We start from the raw sequence: 23386 nt of genomic DNA, 5'->3' as shown, positions 1-23386 counted from the left end.
AAATAATAATAATAATTAGTATATTAATTTATGGACTGAGGTTTAAACGATTTAGTTTAGACTCCATGGATTCTGTTGGTCACATTGTGCGGTGTATGTAATTATTATGTATCTCACAATTGATCAGACTGTTACGGTGTAAGCTTTCCAGTTCTTTGTTTCTTTTTTTTTTAATTCAATTTTGATGATCGATGACAATAATCATTCATTTCTGACTTCACACTGCGAGTCTGCGACTGCGATTATATTCGTGAATAAATAATAATAATAATTAGTATATTAATTTATGGACTGAGGTTTAAACGATTTAGTTTAGACTCCATGGATTCTGTTGGTCACATTGTGCGGTGTATGTAATTATTATGTATCTCACAATTGATCAGACTGTTACGGTGTAAGCTTTCCAGTTCTTTGTTTCTTTTTTTTTTAATTCAATTTTGATGATCGATGACAATAATCATTCATTTCTGACTTCACACTGCGAGTCTGCGACTGCGATTATATTCGTGAATAAATAATAATAATAATTAGTATATTAATTTATGGACTGAGGTTTAAACGATTTAGTTTAGACTCCATGGATTCTGTTGGTCACATTGTGCGGTGTATGTAATTATTATGTATCTCACAATTGATCAGACTGTTACGGTGTAAGCTTTCCAGTTCTTTGTTTCTTTTTTTTTTAATTCAATTTTGATGATCGATGACAATAATCATTCATTTCTGACTTCACACTGCGAGTCTGCGACTGCGATTATATTCGTGAATAAATAATAATAATAATTAGTATATTAATTTATGGACTGAGGTTTAAACGATTTAGTTTAGACTCCATGGATTCTGTTGGTCACATTGTGCGGTGTATGTAATTATTATGTATCTCACAATTGATCAGACTGTTACGGTGTAAGCTTTCCAGTTCTTTGTTTCTTTTTTTTTTAATTCAATTTTGATGATCGATGACAATAATCATTCATTTCTGACTTCACACTGCGAGTCTGCGACTGCGATTATATTCGTGAATAAATAATAATAATAATTAGTATATTAATTTATGGACTGAGGTTTAAACGATTTAGTTTAGACTCCATGGATTCTGTTGGTCACATTGTGCGGTGTATGTAATTATTATGTATCTCACAATTGATCAGACTGTTACGGTGTAAGCTTTCCAGTTCTTTGTTTCTTTTTTTTTTAATTCAATTTTGATGATCGATGACAATAATCATTCATTTCTGACTTCACACTGCGAGTCTGCGACTGCGATTATATTCGTGAATAAATAATAATAATAATTAGTATATTAATTTATGGACTGAGGTTTAAACGATTTAGTTTAGACTCCATGGATTCTGTTGGTCACATTGTGCGGTGTATGTAATTATTATGTATCTCACAATTGATCAGACTGTTACGGTGTAAGCTTTCCAGTTCTTTGTTTCTTTTTTTTTTAATTCAATTTTGATGATCGATGACAATAATCATTCATTTCTGACTTCACACTGCGAGTCTGCGACTGCGATTATATTCGTGAATAAATAATAATAATAATTAGTATATTAATTTATGGACTGAGGTTTAAACGATTTAGTTTAGACTCCATGGATTCTGTTGGTCACATTGTGCGGTGTATGTAATTATTATGTATCTCACAATTGATCAGACTGTTACGGTGTAAGCTTTCCAGTTCTTTGTTTCTTTTTTTTTTAATTCAATTTTGATGATCGATGACAATAATCATTCATTTCTGACTTCACACTGCGAGTCTGCGACTGCGATTATATTCGTGAATAAATAATAATAATAATTAGTATATTAATTTATGGACTGAGGTTTAAACGATTTAGTTTAGACTCCATGGATTCTGTTGGTCACATTGTGCGGTGTATGTAATTATTATGTATCTCACAATTGATCAGACTGTTACGGTGTAAGCTTTCCAGTTCTTTGTTTCTTTTTTTTTTAATGTTAAAAATGTTATAAGTTTTTATTTTTCATTTCATTTTCTTTTTCCCCTCTTCTGTTGCATTGTCCCTTTTCATCTGTGGAGTGTCCAGTCGTAAATTATCACTCTTATTCATTACACAAATAGACATAATGTTCATCTTATTGATCACACATAAAATGTATTGTTGATACATAAACTACCTACATACTTACTCTGGACTTGACTATAAGGTAAGGCTGTTTAAACTGTACATCAAAATGTGGAATATATTGCCGATTTGTCTTGAATGTTTGTACATTCAATGCCTTGTTTGTTCACAGTCTAGTAAATACAATGCACATAACTAACCGTAAACAGCGAGGCCATGGACGAACAATCTACTGGTCTGGTGCATAGCTCGTCAATCCGCACCAGAATGGCCATTCCCAACATCAAAATGACTAATCCAATTAAAAAACTGGTCAGTAAACAAAGAAAACGTTATACTGAAGATGGGTTCAATCTCGATTTGACTTGTATCCTTTGAATTTTCAATTGATTTCCTAATTATCTTACAAATTAGATGTACTTTTATTGGAAGCAAATACTTGCTTAGAAAATATTGCATTTTTATGTTCAAAAAAGCTTGTACTAGGTATGTTATAATATTTATTTATATGTATTTTTGGTTGAAATACGTAGGTAGTACACAATTTTAAATATATCTGTAATACCAAATAATATTTATATGAACCTAAGCATTTTTTTAAACATTTCAAAATATTAACTAAATTACATAGTATAATTATATTTGTATTTGTTAAATATTTTAATAATAATAACACTTTATTAAGTAGGCATGAACAAATAACATTATACCTATTTAATTAGTTTTATATTTTACACTATGCAACATTTTAAAATACATTTTCGATCAACTGTTAGTTTACTCATATCTTCAAACTTTATTTTGTTTATAGAATAATTTGATTCCTTTCTTATATAATATCTTGTAGATAGACAGTGTAATTTTATAAATGAAACCTACTCCATTGAAAATATAAATAAAATTAATGTTATGCGAGATTTAACAGTAAACACTCATTATCTTAACAATTATTAGCTTTTTAGAAAATAATATTTTCGAAGAAGAAAAATGTTTTGCAATTTGTTATTTTGATATTTCAAAGCAGAATATTTTTCTGATAATATCTTATGTAGTAAATTAGTTAAAACTTAATAAGTATTTGAAGTTCTCACTTATGATGAACAGTGTACCTAGTGTAGTATTACTGTGCTACTTTAACTTATGTACCTATAACCTGTTAACTACTAGTTTTAACTGATTTTTACACACAAATTCCCAGTAAAATATTCTGCTTAATGATATTAAATTCAAAATTGTTGTAAATTGTCATTAAAAAAAAAGTAAAAAATCGAAGTTTATAGTAATGCAAATAGATTAATTTGTTCAAAAATGTTAATACTTTTGAGACAATGAGTTTAACCTAGTATATAGTTTCTAAATATAATAAACAACTATATATTTCCCAATAATCATTCATCAACAGATAAAATAATTTTTATTTTATACAATTTTGGCTGTTTTTATAGATTAGTATAAGTTTAGTCTTAAGTACAAAAAATAATTATTGGATGATCTTAATTTGTCTGTGTTCTATCTCTTGAAATTCAACATATTATTCATATTGATAATTTAAAAACTTTTTTAAGTCTATATTAGTGAACAAATAAACAATATTTGGTAAAAATATGCTCCTTCTTTATGGTTTTGGTCGATGTTGTCCTTAATTTATTTGATTAGACATTCAACATAATGTGATAGCAATGGGATTTCCAGCAGAAAATTTAGAAGGTGTAGTCTACCGAAATCATATAGATGATGTAAGCAGGCTGCTTGATCAGAAACATCCTAATCATTATAAAATATATAATCTGTAAGTATTCATTCAATTAAAATGTAAATTATTATTATTAATATTCATTCAATTTTATAATTTTAGTTGTTCAGAACGGTCTTATGATTCTCGGAAATTCCACCAGCGTGTGGCTACCTACCCATTTCAAGATCACAATCCACCAAGTATTGAGGTGATCAAACCTTTTTGTGAAGATGTCCATCAATGGCTCGATAAGGACAGCAGAAATGTAGCTGCTGTACATTGTAAAGCTGGAAAGGTATAGTTTTTTTAAGTAGTGTATTAATTAATTTATTATTGATTCATTAACAAAATTTGTTTTAAATTTAAGGGCCGAACTGGTGTAATGATATGTTGCTATCTAATACATAGTCTACAATGTTTATCAGCAGAAGAAGCTCTCAATTATTACGGCCAAAAGAGAACATTTGATAAAAAGGTATGATATGATTACTTATTGTATATTTAGCTTGTAAATGAAAAAGTTTTTTTATACATTTAAACAATTACAATTGCAGTAGTTAAGTGAAACAAATGTAACACTATGAATATAATTATAATTATTAATTACCCATATATTCATAAATATTTTTAATTTTAAATGTTATATTCTCTAATCAATTAAATTTTGTGTGATTAAAATTATTATTTATTTATAAATAATTTGATTTTAAATTTCAATTGACTTAAAGAGATTAAAATGTCATCAATTCACAAAATAGTTTAAATTATGTAACATCAAATGTGTTCTTTTCATAATTGACAAAAGATGTATTTCAATTAATCTAATTTTTAAATGTATATACATAAACATTGATGTATTTATTTTTAGGGTGTCACTATTCCCAGTCAAAGGAGATATGTCAACTATTATGCATTGTTGGTTGAAAAAAATTTAAATTACAAGCCTGTGGTATTGACTGTAAAGGAAATAAAACTAGATCCAGTGCCTAATATTTTTAATTCTGGGCAAACTTGTAAGTTTTAATCATTAGTACTATTTAGTAATATTAATTTATTTTGTAAATATTATTTAAAATGTATTAAATTCAATTTTTAGGTATTCGTTTAGTAATATCAGAATGGATAAATGGGGATAGTTCAAAAATCAGAAAAGTTTATTCATCTGATGTACATGATATGAGGCGTAATGCTTCTGATGTAACAATTCGTTTAACACAAATGACCCAAGTCCTTGGAGATGTAAAAGTAGAGTGTTACAATAAACATAAAATGAAGAAAAAGGTATGAATTGAAAATATAATTATTTTTTAACATTTATCAACTTGAAATATAATATACTATTTTTATTCATTTTCAACATTATTTTTGAAATAATTAAGGTTCTTAAAATAAAATAAAATATCTAAATATATTTATTAATTTTTATATTAATCATGTCTGAAACTGTGTTTGGCCATTTTGAATGATTTCTTAATTTAAAAAAAAATTAATTTACATTTATTGTTTCTGATATATGCAGGTACACACACATATATCACTAAAATATAGGTGGTATGTCAAAAGGACGTAAGCATTACTATTAAATTTTACAGACAATCGAAAACGTTAAACACTGTTTAATGCAAAAAGTTTTAAAACCGTGTTAATTTTCCATATACCATGTTTTCATCCGTATAACTATAAGTTAATATTTTATTTTACTGAAATACCATCTGAAACATTTTTTCCTTACTTTATGTACCCTTTTTATTGTTAATTTAATTCAAATGTGACTTTTGTTTAATTATTTCATAACATAAGATATAAGAGTTTCAGGCAGGAACAAGCCTTTAATTGATATAGAATTATAGAATGTTTTTTATTTATTATACCTATGATTAAACATATATCATTAACCATGATTCATAGGGTAAGGTACCATTTGAATTTTTGTATATTTTAATTTCACAATAATTGTAGTGGTTTGGAAAAAGAGTAAATGAATCAATTTTAGTTCTAATTATTATTGTTTTTATTTTAAAAAGCTTTTACCTATGTTAAGCATAATTTTTTTGTTTCAGGAAAAACTATTTCATTTCTGGTTTAACACTTTTTTTGTTTGTGAACCAGCTGTTACTGAAAATGGTAATAGAGAAAATAAACATTGTGGCCAGCAGGATAAAACTGTTCATACTAATAGTATGGATGACTCAACTAACTTTCGATTTCCAAATAATCAAATGCGGTAAGTTTATAATTGTTTTACTTAATGTATTTATTTAATATTTATATAATTCATAAATATATAATAGTGTTTCGTGTTTAAATATGATATTTTTTTGGAATTTTCAATATACTTTTTAGTAACATGAATTGTTTAGTACTTTAAAGTATTATGGAAAAATGTTATATAATGGTTGATTTCAAATATTTATGTATTAGTACAAACTCTAATGGTCATGTGGGTGGAAGTGATAATCGCCTGTTGACATTAAACATGAACAAATGGGATTTGGACGGCCATAAAGATAAACAAAATAAACTTTTTAGTGCTGACTTCCATGTTAGTTTATTATTTGAACGTACTGATGTTTCCGAACCAGTTGTTGGTGAAACACTATCAGAAAGTGAATCAAGTAGTTGCACAACAGCCGAAGAAGAAGAAGATGGATGGGAATCTGGTCAGTGATTTATTCAAAACATAATTAGCGCATTAAAAAATTAAGGATTAGTGAAAAAATAATTTTATTATTCTTTTAAAATATTTCTCATCTAGGCTATCGCTTTAACTCCCTGTCTCATTAGGTTTGTGGAAAATATTAGTGTAATATATATACACATGAACAAATTGTCGCTTGTGTATCATTTTGTAACTTTTATTTTCCCTTGTATATACTTTAATTTTTAAAATGAACATTTTCTTTATATAAAAATCAAATTTGATATAAATAATATTTTTATTCTTGTTTGAACGTTTTAGTAAAACGCTATCAGCCCTGATTATTGTTGTGTAGTATTTTTTTTAGAATAATGATTGGTGAAGGCCGCTTTATTCTCTCCCTTAGGCTTTCGTAAACCTGTCGCTTGAGCACAATACACCTGATGGCGTAGATGCAAATGTGATTGTGTTTCCGGTGGTTCTAGGCGAGTCGACGTATCTGTAAGATATTGGGATTGCCACAAACAGAAGACGAACAACATAAACGTATTTTTATATGTATATGTATATCTATATATGTATATAATAACTGCAAGTTAATGTTTTTTTTTTTTAAGTTAAAAATTTATATAGATTATAACAATTATTATAGTCTGGATTTTAAAAACTCCTCCATAATTAGGCATACACTCGCCTATTTTATTATTTTTATAGTACAAAGAAAATAAAGTTTTAATTCTGATAACTTTATTAAAAATTTATTTTTTATTTTCGTGTTCATCTGTTAATTTTTATTTATATGTCTTTTTTTTAAGTCTTCCAATGTTGCCATTGAATAAAATAAAATGGACTTAGGAACAATGTTTTTTTTTTTTTAATTTTTTTATGTTATAATATTTATTTATATATTAATGATTAGAATATAAACTATTCTGTAAAAGTTATAGCCTACTATTTCATGTTTAATAGGATTGTTGCCATGGTTTTACATTTATTTACCAGTATTATTATAATTTTTTTTCACTCATTAATCTATAAAAAAAGTAATAGTACAACACAAGAACAATTTAATATTGTATATTTTGTTGTTATATTTTAATGCATAAAAAGTTTGATCATATAATTTCTATAAAATCATTATATTATGATTTGTCATATTGTCTTAATTTTTTTTTCGTATATACATATAAGTAAGAAGGTAAAAAAAATCACATTTTTTATTTGCTTTATTTTTCAAATCATTTAGTTTTTAATAATTATGGTAATGAATAATGATAAATTCAGATTGTTTTTTACTTATTAATTGGAAGTATATTGGTATTATATTTTTAGACAGCAAAAATGTCTATGTCAGCAATTATTAACATAGAATTGTAAACATTTTGAAAATATATATTGTGATATTTTCCTTTTGGTTTGTGATACTATGTCGATTATGACTTGTATTTTTTTTGCTATTCAAAATTGGAATTTTGTTATTAAAAAAAATATTTTACTACTATTAAATAAAATTAAACTCTTATTGACCATTGCTATAGAGTATAGGTAATAATCCCTAAATTATAAAACAAAATGGATTGGTTTTTTTATAAGAATAATAATACATTTACTGGGTGGTCAAAAAGGGTGTAGAAATTTGTGTCTGTTCCCAGGACTAACTGTAAGTTTCTGTTTTTGAATACTGGTCCATGTTTTTTTTGTATCATATTCTAGTGCAGCAAATATGACGTACGTTTTTAATTTAAAATAGCATACTAGCATTTAGACTTAAACATGTTTTTATTCAGATTTTCAAAAAATATAGTCAAGTCACTTGCCTGTATGCAGTCAAAAAATTCTTACAAAAATAATAAATGTATCAGGCATCAGCCCATTTCATATTTTTAATAGTGTCATTTATAACGTTACTTAGTGTCAACGCTATTTTTGATACTAGGTTCTAAAAGATGTGCATTAATAGATACATTTGTTTGATAATTGTATAAAAAATGAACAAACTGATTTATTTGCTACCGGGTAGGTAATACTTACTCAATAATACAATATATTCAATTATATTGTGTAACAACTGAAATTGTATAGGAGTCATATATTATTGAACTATAACTTGCACTATCTTGTTTAGTTCCAAGTTTGAATATAGATTATTTCATTGTACGTGTAGGATTTAAACATCACCTTGATGTATTAAATTATAATTATAAAATGATAAAAAAAAAAAAAATACTTATAAACCGTATATTAATCTATCTATTATTGTCAATCTGAGTAGGTATTAAATAATATTCTAAATTTTCTTGTCATTGAATAATAACTATACTAGTATAAATCACATTTTGTTCATGCATTCATTAACTATAATGAAAAATACATTTTATATGAGATATAATTATAAAAACAAAGTCAATACTGTAAGTGTAAGACGCGAGTTGTGTTGGACGTTGGTACGATAATTTTAAGACCAACTACAACAATTCTGTAAATTGTTAAAATTATGTTTATATTCATTTATTTTAATTGTTCATATAGAATATATTATTACAGAATACAAACAATAACATATACTCTATAAAGACGACTTTTTTAAAATTAAATTTTGTGAAATCAATGTCAGCTGTCTATCTCTTGAATCTTGAAACTTGTATTTTATAATTTTTCAGACATGTTGGTTTGCTATTGAAATTGTTTCTATATAATGAAACGATCCAAAAAGTTGTGTATCATCTTATTAATTAATGATTGGTTCACTTCCTGGTTGAAAATTTTAACTTTTAAGAAGAATATTTATTTTTATTATAAAAGCCAGTAGTATACAATTTTGATAACTTGACAATTATTACAGTAAAATAATATAAAATTAACATTTAACAGTACATTGGCTATTTTGCTATATAATGAAGCCAGCCTCCAAAATAAAAGTGATTACCATTTTTACAGTTGGTACTGATTTGGAGTTTAAAGTAGAGAGAAGATTGTAAAAATATTTTAATATTTCATATTTTTCATGATGTGTACGTATTGTTTGTATGCATAAACATAGTAAATAATTGTTTGATAGTATGACATACATTAACGCAAATTAGGGGTAGCTGGGCAGGAGGCATAGCCCTCCATCCCACCAAAAAAAGTATAACTTATGACTTCACTACTTACCTAATACATTGAAATATCCACTATAGACCTGAGCTTCTGACCCCATCTCTAAAATTTAAAACACTTTTTGCGCCTATAATTGACATAGGAAAATGGAAATACATTTCAATATCTTTATTTTTATACATCGTAAATTATATGCTTTTAACTTTTAGTTAGAGTTACAATACCTACATTGTAGATTTAATTCAAATTATATAACTTATACCCATAAGTATTAGGATTTACGAGTAGTATAGCCGTATAGGAATGACCCCAGTCCCCAATTCTAGACAAAATGAGGGACTTAGCCGGAGTCACTCAGGTCACTCAAGGAGAATAGGTTAAGACGGTTCAATTGTTTTATGATGAGAGGTGACTCCGTAGCATTGACAGTAGTTGGTATAGAAATAAATCTAGAAAAAGGTGGTAATTTATTAGGAGGGTCGTAGAAGAGATGTTTAAACTGAATAGAAAATTACACAAAAATAGATCAGGTGATTTTAAGAGTTGTGAGGGGGAAGCCTTATGGAAGTGTAGATAGGTCGTAGGACAACCATATTATAGTTAGAGGCGCTCGAAGTGTGAAAAGAAAAACTTATATTTTCCTATGTCCATTATAGAAATAATGCACAAAAAATTACGGTATAATATACTTATGGCTCTGACACTTTAGAGTGCGTATTTATTTGTGTTCGGGTTAGGATTTTAAAAAATCCCAGTGTAGTTAGTTGCAGTTGACATTAAAAACATCAGATGTGTATTACACATCAGTTTGATCCAATGAGTTTCAGTATCGATCGTAACGAGATAATACAATGAAATGGTTCCAATTGTTTCAAATAACCGATTAATGCAATGTTTTAATATACAGCCGGTGCTTCCCTATTTTATTTCATTACCTAACTCGATTGTATCAATTATCCGTGTTTAATAAGTAATACTGTAATAGGTGGCGTATATTGTATTACGTAACTACAAGCTAGTCTACGAGGTCTGCAAAATTGTATGTGACAATGATATGGGTGGGGGCTGGGGAATCGATGTATTATGTTGGTTCTTACATCTAAACATCTAACGTGGTCCGCCGATGTTCACCATTGTTGTCACACAATTTGGAAGTTCGAAAGAAATAATTTACATACATGTTCATTTGACAGTGGTGCAAATAAGTTTCATTCACAGGGAGGGACTGAGGGAGGGAACAAATACCAATTTATCCACCATCATTAATCACCTACAACACCAAATGGCAAATATGTCATTCATTGCTTTATGAGTTAATTATACAATATTACATAATTTACAATATAAGTACCATACAGTATACACCACACAAACTGACTTGTATACCTATAATATTAGTATATTACCTACCACCTAAAACCTAATTAATTCTTAACATTTTATTGTATAAATGTTATTTTTTATAATTGTTGTACAAAAAGCCAGTAAAAAAAACCTAATTAAATATTGTGGAGGGCAAGTCCCCCTTCCACCTTTATCCTGAAAATATGTGCTACTAATATGTTATAACTTATAATAATTCGCCTTACGTATAGGTAACTGTATTAGTAAGTTTTATGAGTTTAACGTATATGTAGATAAAAAGAACTCGGTAGTTCTCCCTGCTACCAGTGCCTACAAGAAATATTAAATTGCACGATGAGTCGATGGAGATATATTCTATACATGACTATTATTTCATAGTGTAGATATTCATAATTGTATTTCATTGTATTCATTATCGTAATAAGTTATAAATTTATAAATTATAATATTATCTTAGTTTATGCCTCCCAACCACCACTGTAAATTTATTTTGTCACACACTTGCACCTCCTACCCAAGGCAAGTTCATTTTTATTTTCTGCTAAGAATGTGGCTAATATCAATGGCTAGAATTATTATTCCCATATTAGTAAAGGTAGGTATACAGTTTACTACTGAAAAGTCCGGTAGATACATATAATTAGGTAAAAGGAAAATGTTGGTGTGATGCACAATCAAACTTCCAATTAGTATAAATATAAATTGTAACAATGATTTACCTGACGAAATTAATCTTGCAGGTGCCAATATTGGTAAGATATTCTCAAAATATATATTATTTTAAATACCTACCTACCTACTGAGTTTTTTTTAAATTTAAACTTTGTTATTACAATTAGTTTCAACAGTTAAGTATTAACAAGGAAGATCAAAACATGAGTAATACGATATAAGTTATTTAAAAAAATACTAGAAGAAATTAAATTAAAAAGCCTGGTTGGTTAAAAAAATATAATATATTATCATTATTTTTTGCTGACAAGAGATGATATTTTTGGTGTTGAAAGGGTTGTTGGAGGTGTTGAAAAGATAATAGGTGGTTACGTGGGAGTGATAGACTGGGGCAGTTGAAATAGTTGAATATGAGGTGGGTTATGTCACAAACCTGAAACTATTGGGTCATTGTGGAGTACAGGGGGGAGAATCGTTTAATAAATATCTACCTATTGTTATACATACATATATACCGGAATTTTTTTAGTTAAGCTACCCAGTTTAACTGAATAATTAATACTGAATTAAGATGAGAAATCATAATAAAATATTATGTATGTGATGGTCATGAATCAGGGCTCGGGACTTTATGCATTTGCATATTTGTTCGGGAAGTAAATAGAATAAAACTGATCCGATACAAATTTGTGTTGTGGTATTTAGAGTTAAAGTTTAAAAGTTTATTGTGCATATGTTTGCATATTTTGGAATTTTTTTCTACAAATGCATATTTTTAATATTTATTGATTTTTATTGCATATTTTAAAATAACTTTTGATTATTTACTCTTAAATCATAATGTATTGAAGAAAAATGTTGGTCTTGCTATGCTAAAGAAAATTAAAAACATTCTTAACGGTGAATTAATTGACATGAAAGACTTACCAGAAGACTTAGATATTAATGATCTGACATATTTTAAATATGCTCCCATCACATCGGTAAACGTAGAAAGATCATTTTCCGCCTATAAAACTTTACTTACAAATAATAGAAGGTCTTTCAAAGTCGAGAACATAAAAAAACATTTGATAATCCAGTGTAACGCAAGTAAGTACATAATTAGAATTATAAAATGATTATTTTTTAATACATAAAAATTATAATTGCTAGGTATAGAAGATGCTGAGTGTTGAAAAATCCAAAGACCTCCCATTCAACAGTTTTTACATTTTTTTTTTTAGTAATATAGTATGTATAAAATATACATTTTTAGTAATATGTACAAGAAATGTTTTTTTTAAAATTAAATTTGAATAATTATGTATTTTTTAATTAAAAATAAATGCATATTAAAGCGCATATTTTGATATTTTTTGGTGCATATGTATGCGCATATTTTTAAGATTTTAAGCACATAAAGTCCCGAGCCCTGGTCATGATACTAACTACCTAATTAATATCAGAGAATTTTTTTTTTTTAATTTATAATTTTAAATATTGTTAAGTACTTTTTAGGATTTTTAGGATTAGGACTTCGGACTCTTTTACCGCGGTTCATTAGTAAATCTTCGTACGTCAACTTAAGATTTACGGCCAGTATAAATATATTACAATAGTGTAAGTTATAGATATTAATTTCTTATACGACCGTCAGCCATCACGATTAAAATGTAGAGCAGACAAAAATTATTTTCCACATTGTAATTTGTGACGGCCACCTTCTGTGCATTACATATTGTGTCAATATAGAATATTATAGATTTCTTTATAAAATATTTCGATGTTTAAATTTATGACTATGGTATAAAATATTAAAATATCTATCTTGAAATTCAAATTTAAATTGTCACTTACCAGTTATCACCATAGACATATTATATAAACAACATTGCTTAAATATGTCTATGGTTATCACTTATCAGTTATCACTGATCACGAATTCAGGAATAGTAAAACTACTTCTTGCAATCGTGCAAAAAATGCAAAATTGTAGATTTGCAGCGGCTGTGGGTGATGTCGTGAACTCGTGAAGGAGTATAAAAAACTATAAGTAGAGAAACAATAAATATGTGTTCAATATTTATGCTTTATAATGAATATTGATATCTGTAACTTACAGCATTGGATAGATACTTAAACATATATTGTATAATCATTTTATTTACAATAAAATATAAATAATTAGTTTATTGCTATTGCTGATTTGACTGAACGCTACATTATACATAGGAAAAATAAAGTAATTCTGTTGAGGTAGTACATGATCTAATATTTGAGAATCAACTTATTGTTAAAAGTCTTAAGCAATTAAGAAAATGAGGCGATTTATGCATTTAATTAATGTAGTACCATTGTTGATAAAGTAAGTAAATATTTATACTTACATACTAATTTATTTAAGAAAAGTAATAAAATAATATGCATTTCATAAGTTTATAACAATTAACATTTTAACTTAACCTAACCTAACCACCCCATTGCCTATAGATTAAGAGCCGTTCTTACAATGTCCGGTTAAAGTTAACGGACAATGAACAGGCAGTATTTTTCCGCTAATAAAATCTGTTATCAGCCGATTAGCTTTGACCTACACTTAATCGAACATTGTATGAACGGCCTTAAGGAGTTATTTGATTTTTTGATTATTTATTTACACACATTCTCAGCAATAAAATTATATTTTAAAAGCATCAGGATTATTTTTTGTTATAAACTAATTCTGAGTTATGTAGTGTATAATGTTATCTAACCAATTATTCATTAGTATTTAAATAACATTATTAATAGAATAATTTGATTTCAAAAAAAAAAAATGCAGGACATGTTTAGTAAGGAGCTATGTTCTGTTTTAGTTATTTTACAACATTCTTTTTGCTATTAAATATATTTAAAGATATTTTATGAAATATTGCCTACCAATTTTATCTAAACAATATACCTTGTATAGCATAAAATGTATTTATTGATTTTTCAATATTTTATCTTTGTTGTCCACTTCACTTAATTTATTGTTTTTCTTACAAAACATTAAAATATTGGAACTTTTTCATTATTCTAAGGAAAATAGGGATATCTGACTGATTGGACAGTGAAACATTTCTGAATTATAGAATTATACTTATAGACAGTGGAATAGCCTGGTTTATGAAATGGGAAGGGGGGGGGGGTAGATTAGGTGTTTAACCTCCCCTGGCTACGTCACTGCTTATAAATAACATTTTATTCATGAATATTACTTTTTAGTCTTGATATTATTTTGTTTTCCTAATTTTTAACCTATTAATTGATTTAGGATTTAAAAAATATTATATAGCTAAAAAACTGTACATATAATCATATAATCATCTAATCTAATATAAATAATTAATTGAATGTCTTGTTGAGCCAAGTCTGGATTAGCGAGACTACTGTACCTATTAAAATCGTAATTACTATAGGATTTTGGATTTAAACTCTTTCTATTTAATTTTTTTTGTCTTATAATGATATATTTTACTTTTAGAGCCCAAAAACCAATTGCAACTAGTTCCAAATTGTTTCCTAAAGTGAAACATCGACCCTTTTTTATACCAACTCGTTCTATGTTTATACAAACTCAAGATACTCCTAATCCAAATAGCGTTAAGTTTTTACCCGGTGTTCAGGTAAGTTATGAACATAATATATGCTACCAAAATAATCTGTTATTAGGTATGAAATAAAAATGTTTTTATAAATATAGGTGTTAGAAAAAGGTCATACAATGGATTTTCCTAATGCTACAGCAGCATACTGCAGTCCTTTAGCTAAGGTTTTGTTTCGTGTTGAAGGGGTAAAAAGTGTCTTTTTTGGTTCAGATTATATTACTTTAACAAAAGCAGATGATGATATAGAATGGATGGTTCTTAAACCTGAAATATATGCTACCATTATGGATTTTTTTGCTAGTGGTTTACCTATATTAACTGATGCAAAACCAACAAGTGATACTCGTAAGTGAATTTATGATTTAAATTTTAAATTAATTTTATTAATATGATTATTAATTTTGTACAACTGTTTGTTTAAGAAATTCATGAAAATGATAATGAAACTGTAATGATGATTAAAGAACTTCTGGATAGCAGAATTAGACCAACTGTACAAGAAGATGGTGGTGATATTCTTTTTATAGTAAAATTTTTCTTTATTAAGATTACTAATTATTTGAAAATTGGCTACTAACAAATTATGCATATTGATAAAAATTAAATATGACAAGTTTGCTATTTAATCTTATTATTTATTTTAAGTTCTTTAAAGAAAAATATTAATTTTCTCATAAAGTATTAAAATCGAAGGTTAGGAAATATTCTTTTAGTTATTATAACTAAGCAATTTAAATCTCAAAATGCATATGCTCTTAAAATATGCTCTAAAAAATGTTATCAACATAATTTACCTATTTGAAATAAAAATTTAAAAATATACGATATTTTGAAAAAGTGTAATGCACTTTTTTATCATTTAAAAATCACATTGTAACACACTTAACAAATGGTCATACAAGAGTTTTCTTGGTATCTCCTCATCTAAATACATTAGTAGCCATCATTAGCCCATATGTTATTTTGTAATTATTGTATATGATCAATATTTTATATATAATTATATAAACATAGTAATATAGTATCTATATAAACAGTTGTAAATTTATATTAATTTATTGGTATGTAATTAGGGATATGATGCAGGAATTGTCAAGTTGAAATTACAAGGATCTTGTACTAGTTGTCCAAGTTCAGTAGTTACTCTAAAAGGTGGAGTTCAAAACATGCTTCAATTTTATATACCTGAGGTAAATAAATAAATCATTTATTATGATTTTCATGTTTAAACCTATATTAAGGTTTAACCTTTATTTATATTATTTAATACTATTTACATATTAAATTACTTGTAGAAGTTATTAACTTGTTAGTTAGTACTGACATACCAACCAGTATTAATAGCTTAAAATTTAACTAAACATCTTATTGTGTACAGTAAATAACTACATAATATGCAATGGTAAAAAGTTTCAATTTTCAACTTTCAACTCTCCAAAGATAATCCAATAATCTCCAAAAAATAATTGAAATCAATATTTACTGTTCAAGTATCAAACATTGTAAAAATTGTAACTTAAAATATTGACTATATATTTTGACCCAGCACAAGAGTGTTAAATATAATTATCAAAAAAAGATTGAAAAAGTAAAAAGTATGACTTAAAAGAAATCTTCAATAGTTTGAAAATTCTAATATAAAATATTTTTAGAACTACATTTTTTTAATATCCATGATTATTTAATTTAAATTAATTTTATCTAAAATGTAAATTTCCAGAGAAATTATGGCTTTGGTCTTTCAAAGCACTAATCAATTCCAACTTGCTGCCAGAAACCACCCTTTAAATTGAACATCAAAGCAGATTTTCTAATATAAAAAGTATCTTTACGAAAAAAAAATACAATTTAAAAATCAATTTATTCATCATTCTACTAGTTCTGCTAAGAATTTTAAGTATTCGTGTTCAATTATTCAAATTTCATTTTTGAAGTTATTTTAATATTGTACACTTCCGTAGCTTTCTGTCTAGAAAACAAAATGCTTTAACCCAAATGCAGTTAATATTTGTTTCCCTGCTTCTATTAATGAAGTTGGTTAATTTTATTATTTATTTTGTTACAAAATGTCTTAAAACCTCTTACTAATTAATGACAAAACTGGCATTGTATTGCACCTACAGGAATTAGTACTTCTTACAGTAAGCTGATATACAGTAGTAGCTATATATTAAGTATAGCATAAAGACCCTGGAATTATATGCATTTGCATGTTTATACATAGTGTATGCACATCGACGGGTGTTTGAAATGTCTATGTTTCATATCACACCAAATTTGATTTTGCCTATTCGGAGGATTATTGCATACAGTTCATGTGCACGCAACCTGCATATTTAATGATAAATCCATTTTATTGTAGAAAAAAAGTTGTTGACACTGCTTCTCAGAAGAATTTTGTTAAAATATTGTTATATTTGACACAATGGTTAGGTCATGTTAAAGCATGGATCACAGTGGGTTTTTTAATTTTGATCGCCAATTTATTATGTTTCCTGAGAATTCAAGTCATGACATTTAAAATAATATACAACGTAAATAGTAGATTTTAGTTTTTTTTAATGTAGTAATTTATAAAATATTACATTTTCATATTTTTATTATATTTAAAGTTGTTTTCTCTTTGAATTTTTTATAGTACTGAATAAAATATTTAAAGTTATTAAATGTTAGTTGCAACTTAATTTATTTGAGTATTTGTTTCCAATAAAAAGTTTAGTTATGGTTTATTAGTTTTTTTTTTATTACAACTTGTTCTAAAAATTGTGTTTAATTTTTTTAAGTTTAATATTTAGCCACTTATTGTGTAAATATTTGCATAATATTTAACAATTTTTAAATACATACAATTCTGGGCTCTAATGATATAGTAGTAATAATATTATTATATATTGAAAATTATGATATACATTTTTTTCTACAACATATAAATGTTCCATCATTCATTATGATTATAGTAAAGTATAGACAATATTAACATAATTATCGAAATATTACCGGACGAGGTCAGTTCTCCACTGTTTGCATTCTAACAATTTATAACACTTTATACTTAGAGAAATAAGAATAATTATTGTGTTGAAGGTGATAGCTGTCGAACAAGTTGAAGATGAAATTGAAATACGGACGAAAGTCGAATTCGAAAAATTTGAAAAGAAGTTGGAAGAAAATGATGAAAAAGGACAATAATAGTCAAGTTAAATCTTAGATATTTATTAATAAACATTTTCAGTGTTTCGTATGGATGTAATCTAACAAGAACTATATTATCATAATATCTACTGTGCAGAGTGATGTCCATAATATATTTTTTAACTAATCAATAATTGGATAGTTGTATATTTTTGGTAAAATGTTCTGTTTGAATAATTTCATAGTTGGTAATAATAATTGTAGTAAAATAAATAATTAAGACAATAAAATTAAGCACTATAGAAACGTCGTGCTACTAATATACTAATGAGTGCAATAATTAAATATATAAGGTACATTCCAATATCTGAGCATAATGCGTCTCTAAAAAAGTTGGGGGAAATATTATTAACTACTGGTTCTTCATTGATTGCTTCTACTTCCTGTTTTTGTTGGTCAGACGGTTTGGAGACTTTTTCAGCTTCTTCTCCCTGGTGATAAACAGAAATAATATACTTAACAAATTGTAAACAAGTGTAAATTTTTTATCAAAAGATAGAAACATTGCAATTGATACAAGTCAAATTTGAGTTGTTACAATACAAACCTAATAAAATACATATTTTTACAAAAATATAAAAAAAAAACAATTGAATCAAGATATATTGTGATTTACCATACAAAAACCTTTTTTAATTACCTTAAATGTTACACTATTTATGAGTTCACTTTCTTCTTTTGTCAATGGTTTTGCTTTATTATTAGCTAATAAATTAGATATTTGACCACAACAGTCACAAATCCAGTTCCGAGACCTAATTAAAGACATTTTCAATGTTCATAAATATTATTTAAATCAGTTTTCTTTTAAATACAATGAGTTACTTTTTAGCCAAACTAAGTCTTTCTTCAGGTGTGTATTCAAGAGCTCCCAAGGAACCTCGGCCATTAGTTGGCATAAACGCAATCAATGCTAATAGAGCTGTTCTAATCGACCATGACGGTTGCCAGGTTTCTGGGTGATGACTGGAAATACTTAAGCATATTTTTTTGTTTGTTTCCCATCGACCATTTGGCTAGACAATTAATAATATTATGTAGAACTACGGTTAAATTACACTAGTTATTACGTACAGTTAATAGTATTATGTTTGGTGGCTTCATTGGATATTCGGTTGGTAATAATATACGACCATGATAAATACCACCATCAAACTCTGATGCCTGTGGACCACGCATAGTAAAGTGCCATTCAAATAAATTATCTTCTAATGGGTGAGCGCTGTATTCATCTGTTGGCTCTGACAACTCTTTTGCTTCTCTCATTAAGCGCTTTACAGCTGTAATAAAAATTATTATTGTTATTTCAAGTATTAATAAATGTTAACATATAAATATCTTTTACGACAATTACTACAATTGTATATTTAATAGAGTAACTCTATGTTAAATATAAAAAAAAACATATTATTAAGATGATCAAATTGCAAATGTGGTGATCATCTTCGTACATGCCTAACACTACTGCAGATTAGGTATAGAAAGTAAAATATTATGACAAGTGACATCAAATTAGACAAGGCTAAACAAATTATTACTTTTTGAAAAAGGAATGGTGTAAAAAAAATTGAAAACTGCACAAAAAGAAAAGACTATAATATGGTATATTAAAAATGTTTTAATTGAATAAAACAATTGGACTTGCAAATCTTAAGGAGGGGCATAAGTAAATGTGTTGCCTACTTGTCTATTAGCACAATTTGGAGGGTGAACATACAACTTGTTTAAAACAGGGTTGTCCCTTTTTTGAGCATGCCCGTATTCCAATTTCTAACAAACTTTGATCCATGCGATTTCTGCGACTAAATTATGACAATATTAAATTACTCTTAGCTAGCTCAAAATTAAATTGAGGGTGTGGCTTCTTCTTAATGTAAAATGTTATCCATTAAATTAACATGACAAGAATGCTAGTCCGCATAATATTGGCATAATCAGAAATCAAAATTGCTGGTAATGTATTAAGGTGTGGTCATGCAATTTTCATAATCAAAAGAATATTTTTGACATGAAATAGGTATAACATAGTTTTATTCAGAAGTTTTCTCAAAATAAAAAAGAAATTTAAATTACCTGTGTCCTGTATGAATATATTGTCAAATAATATTCAAAATAACTTTTAATAAAATATATGTTATCTTCTTACAATAAACAATTAAATATTGTACTTATATTTGTTCGATTGGGAGAATATTTTTTAGGGAATAATAATTTTATGAAAATAATAATATGAGGGTATAAACATTCGATATTCTTTATTTAGTAAGTATGATTTGCTACATAAAATAAATGACTTACTCACCTGTACTTTTACTATTGTATTGAGGTTCCATGTTTTTATAATCAAATAGGTATATTTTTCACTCGTTATTAATTATTTCACTTATATCTTGGTACAATGCAATTACACAGTAATATTTAATAACGCGCAAACAATAGTTACGTGTAATTCCAATATTATTATTTATTAGACATGACCAAATAATAATAGTAATAATTTGTCATGGGTATCATTCTGTTTATTTTATTTAATAATATTTATTCCCTTACTTATCATTAATATTTGATAATACACATTATCTAACTTTAGATCGGTATCTCATTATCAAAGCACAGAATAGATTAAATAGCACTTAGTCTACACGATAGTAGATAACAGGTTATATTGTGAGAAGATAGAATTATAAACTTAAATAGTTAAATTCGTTTATTTTTATAATATGTTAATTCGTAGAGTTCATGTATACAAATTATGAGAATTACAATAATATATAAATATGTGATTTGTTATTTCAATAGTCTAAATGGGTTTAAACTTATAATAATTATTATTTAAAATTGTTGTTCTATTTCTGTCAAATGTTAATAAAATTTTTCCCATCACAGCTATAGCCTATAGGTATTTAGATACTTGTTGCTTTTAGCAGTTCTTATTTTTAAATTTAAATTTAAATCATAATTTATCTTTCATTAATTACTATTTAAAATTTAAATGCATACAAATAATTAATAGACAAAGGTGGTAGGTTATTACTTATTGTTAATTTACCAAGTTTTAATGTTTGTGTCAAAACAATATTAATTATACTTTTTTTTAAATCAAGAAAATAAATATTATTAATAAATAATTATCAGATTTAATTACTTTAATTTATTTATGAATTGATTAAATATATTTAAGCTATGTGGATAGTTATTAATTTGTACATTCCAAACTATAGAGAGCCATAGAAAGCAAAATGAGCAATAACATGATTGATATACACATGATTAATAATAAAGGGTTTATTTGGAATGCAAATGGTAAGAATGTTTAATTTATATAGGTATTTAAGCATTTAATATTGTACATAATTTAGTAGATTATATACTATATGACTTAGTGCAATATCTATTCTAATGAGTGGGTCAGTTGGTGATAGGGAGTTGAATTATTTCCTTGTAATTATTGTTTGTTATACACATTATATCAAAAATTGTATGTAATCTTTAAATCGACAAGTGGTAAATGGTCAGATAGCAATTGACGAAGGTTCCATTTAAATATATACAATAATAAAGCTACTTGGGTTGAATTTTTTAACAACATTTTTTGATAATAAAATTGATTTCCCTAAACTGTTTTCCCAAAATCCTTTCAGAGTTTCCACCCTCCCATCGTTGAGAATGCATTTTCTATTCTGTATTTATTTTTCCCATAGCTATCTATCATAGTCTTCTTTACACCTCATGTGCAACTCGCCAACTCCCAAGTTCCCTGATTTATTGTTTCCGCATTGATTGTTATTTTAAATTGTAAGAAATCAGCTCATAAGTTAAATTGTTTACAGTAATATATGCACATACTCTTGTTTCATTGGGATTCTGCTTGTATAATTATAAATAAATAATATTAAGTTCAAATTTTAAGGGGTTTTTATGCATAAATGCATGTTATTTTAAGCTTACAGTAAGTACATATAAATCCTGACCCTAGTTATTCAGTTTATATATTTATTTTATAGATTGGTACATTTTACGAACAACTCATCGCATGTTGGGGAGTTTGATTGGAACTTTGCCATCCATGCCACGACAAGAAGATCAAAATGGCCTTCCTTGCCTTTTATTACCCGAAGAAATTCGATTACTAGTTGAAAATTGTTTAGGCCGTACTGTTGAGTATCCATCATTTGCTTCTTTACATACTAAAGAAATACCCAAAATCAATCAATTTGATACATCACCTAATGTTATGATACATCTTGGTTAGATTATTCTAAAAGTATTGTTTATCTTTTAATTGTCCTCCAGTATTATAATAACTTATTTTTTTACAGATGAAATATGTTCAAACATAATTGAAGTTCCATTACCTAAATTTATGAATAGTTTGGAAAGAATCAGGTTTAAAGTTTTTAAGGATCTGTGGTCAAAAGGATTCTATTTAACTTGTGGTATGAAGTTTGGAGGTGATTTTTTGGTCTATGAAGGTTAGTTAAGTAAACTAAAATACTTTTTTAAATATTTTAATTCAATTTGATTTTAGGTGATCCTTTGGCTTATCATGCTAAATATATAGTTAACTGTAGAGATTTGGACAAGCAAATAATGGTTTCACGGAGTAGAGTTAGTTCAATTACTAACAAAAAAATGGTGTTAGCCAAAGATGATGGAAATTCTATCACGTATTTAATTTATCATTTAGATGACACATCTCAGAATAATAATAAAATTAATTACACTTTTTAGTTTGTTTAAAAATAAAATAATGTGTATCATATAAATTAAATAAAAAATATAATTATTAATATATTCAAGACTATAAATGACTGCGGTTATCTGTGGCTTCTATTCTACTACTCGTATGACCGGTTTGGCTTCCAGAATCCCAAATAATATGTGTGCGAAGTTTAGTAGCTATTGGTCAATGTCTGCAAATGCATCATTTGGATTTAAATAACCGCACTAATTCAAATTGCTTTTTGTCAACATTAGT

The 23386-nt window shown here is 26.7% G+C and overlaps 4 protein-coding genes and 1 long non-coding RNA gene across 9 annotated transcripts; 4 read left to right on the top strand and 1 right to left on the bottom strand.

The window, feature by feature from the left end:
• Window positions 1-1940: 1940 nt before the first annotated feature.
• LOC111034729 (phosphatidylinositol 3,4,5-trisphosphate 3-phosphatase and dual-specificity protein phosphatase PTEN) lies at window positions 1941-7237 on the top strand. Of its 4 annotated transcripts, none has more exons than XM_022316065.1 (10): window positions 1941-2178; window positions 2269-2463; window positions 3753-3885; window positions 3952-4126; window positions 4199-4306; window positions 4700-4844; window positions 4928-5112; window positions 5892-6055; window positions 6253-6491; window positions 6955-7237. In XM_022316065.1, the coding sequence occupies exons 2-10, from the start codon at window positions 2313-2315 to the stop codon at window positions 6972-6974; spliced, it is 1320 nt and encodes a 439-aa protein (XP_022171757.1). In that variant the 5' UTR covers window positions 1941-2178; window positions 2269-2312; the 3' UTR covers window positions 6975-7237. The 4 variants fall into 4 exon arrangements, with proteins under 4 accessions (XP_022171757.1, XP_022171758.1, XP_022171756.1 ...); XM_022316066.1 differs by having other exon boundaries at window positions 6825-7237; XM_022316064.1 differs by having other exon boundaries at window positions 1942-2178; window positions 6876-7237.
• A 2026-nt stretch (window positions 7238-9263) lies between these two features.
• Window positions 9264-12839, top strand: LOC111034746. Its single transcript, XR_002604577.1, has 2 exons — window positions 9264-12697; window positions 12761-12839. It is a non-coding gene; the product is annotated as an uncharacterized LOC111034746 (long non-coding RNA).
• Window positions 12840-13525: 686 nt separating this feature from the next.
• Window positions 13526-18670, top strand: LOC111034720 (NFU1 iron-sulfur cluster scaffold homolog, mitochondrial-like). The gene is made up of 6 exons (XM_022316056.1): window positions 13526-13952; window positions 15093-15234; window positions 15312-15561; window positions 15639-15742; window positions 16290-16406; window positions 18301-18670. Exons 1-6 carry the CDS (start codon window positions 13906-13908, stop codon window positions 18403-18405), a joined length of 765 nt encoding a protein of 254 aa, XP_022171748.1. The 5' UTR covers window positions 13526-13905; the 3' UTR covers window positions 18406-18670.
• Window positions 18414-20951, bottom strand: LOC111034721 (ubiquitin-conjugating enzyme E2 J1-like). The gene is made up of 5 exons (XM_022316057.1): window positions 20711-20951; window positions 19483-19688; window positions 19234-19424; window positions 19049-19163; window positions 18414-18839 (listed from the first exon to the last, which is right to left on the bottom strand). Exons 1-5 carry the CDS (start codon window positions 20739-20741, stop codon window positions 18639-18641), a joined length of 744 nt encoding a protein of 247 aa, XP_022171749.1. The 5' UTR covers window positions 20742-20951; the 3' UTR covers window positions 18414-18638.
• Window positions 20952-21047: 96 nt separating this feature from the next.
• Window positions 21048-23154, top strand: LOC111034722 (tRNA-splicing endonuclease subunit Sen34). 2 transcript variants are annotated; one of them, XM_022316058.1, is made up of 5 exons: window positions 21048-21307; window positions 21630-21711; window positions 22413-22655; window positions 22728-22880; window positions 22937-23154. In XM_022316058.1, exons 2-5 carry the CDS (start codon window positions 21648-21650, stop codon window positions 23137-23139), a joined length of 663 nt encoding a protein of 220 aa, XP_022171750.1. In that variant the 5' UTR covers window positions 21048-21307; window positions 21630-21647; the 3' UTR covers window positions 23140-23154. The 2 variants fall into 2 exon arrangements, with proteins under 2 accessions (XP_022171750.1, XP_022171751.1); XM_022316059.1 differs by lacking the exon at window positions 21048-21307 and adding an exon at window positions 21375-21430.
• Window positions 23155-23386: the final 232 nt, after the last annotated feature.

Source organism: Myzus persicae, unplaced genomic scaffold (assembly GCF_001856785.1).
Source record: "Myzus persicae strain clone G006 unplaced genomic scaffold, MPER_G0061.0, whole genome shotgun sequence".
NCBI lineage: Eukaryota > Metazoa > Arthropoda > Insecta > Hemiptera > Aphididae > Myzus > Myzus persicae.
This window is presented reverse-complemented; position numbering and strand designations above follow the sequence as displayed.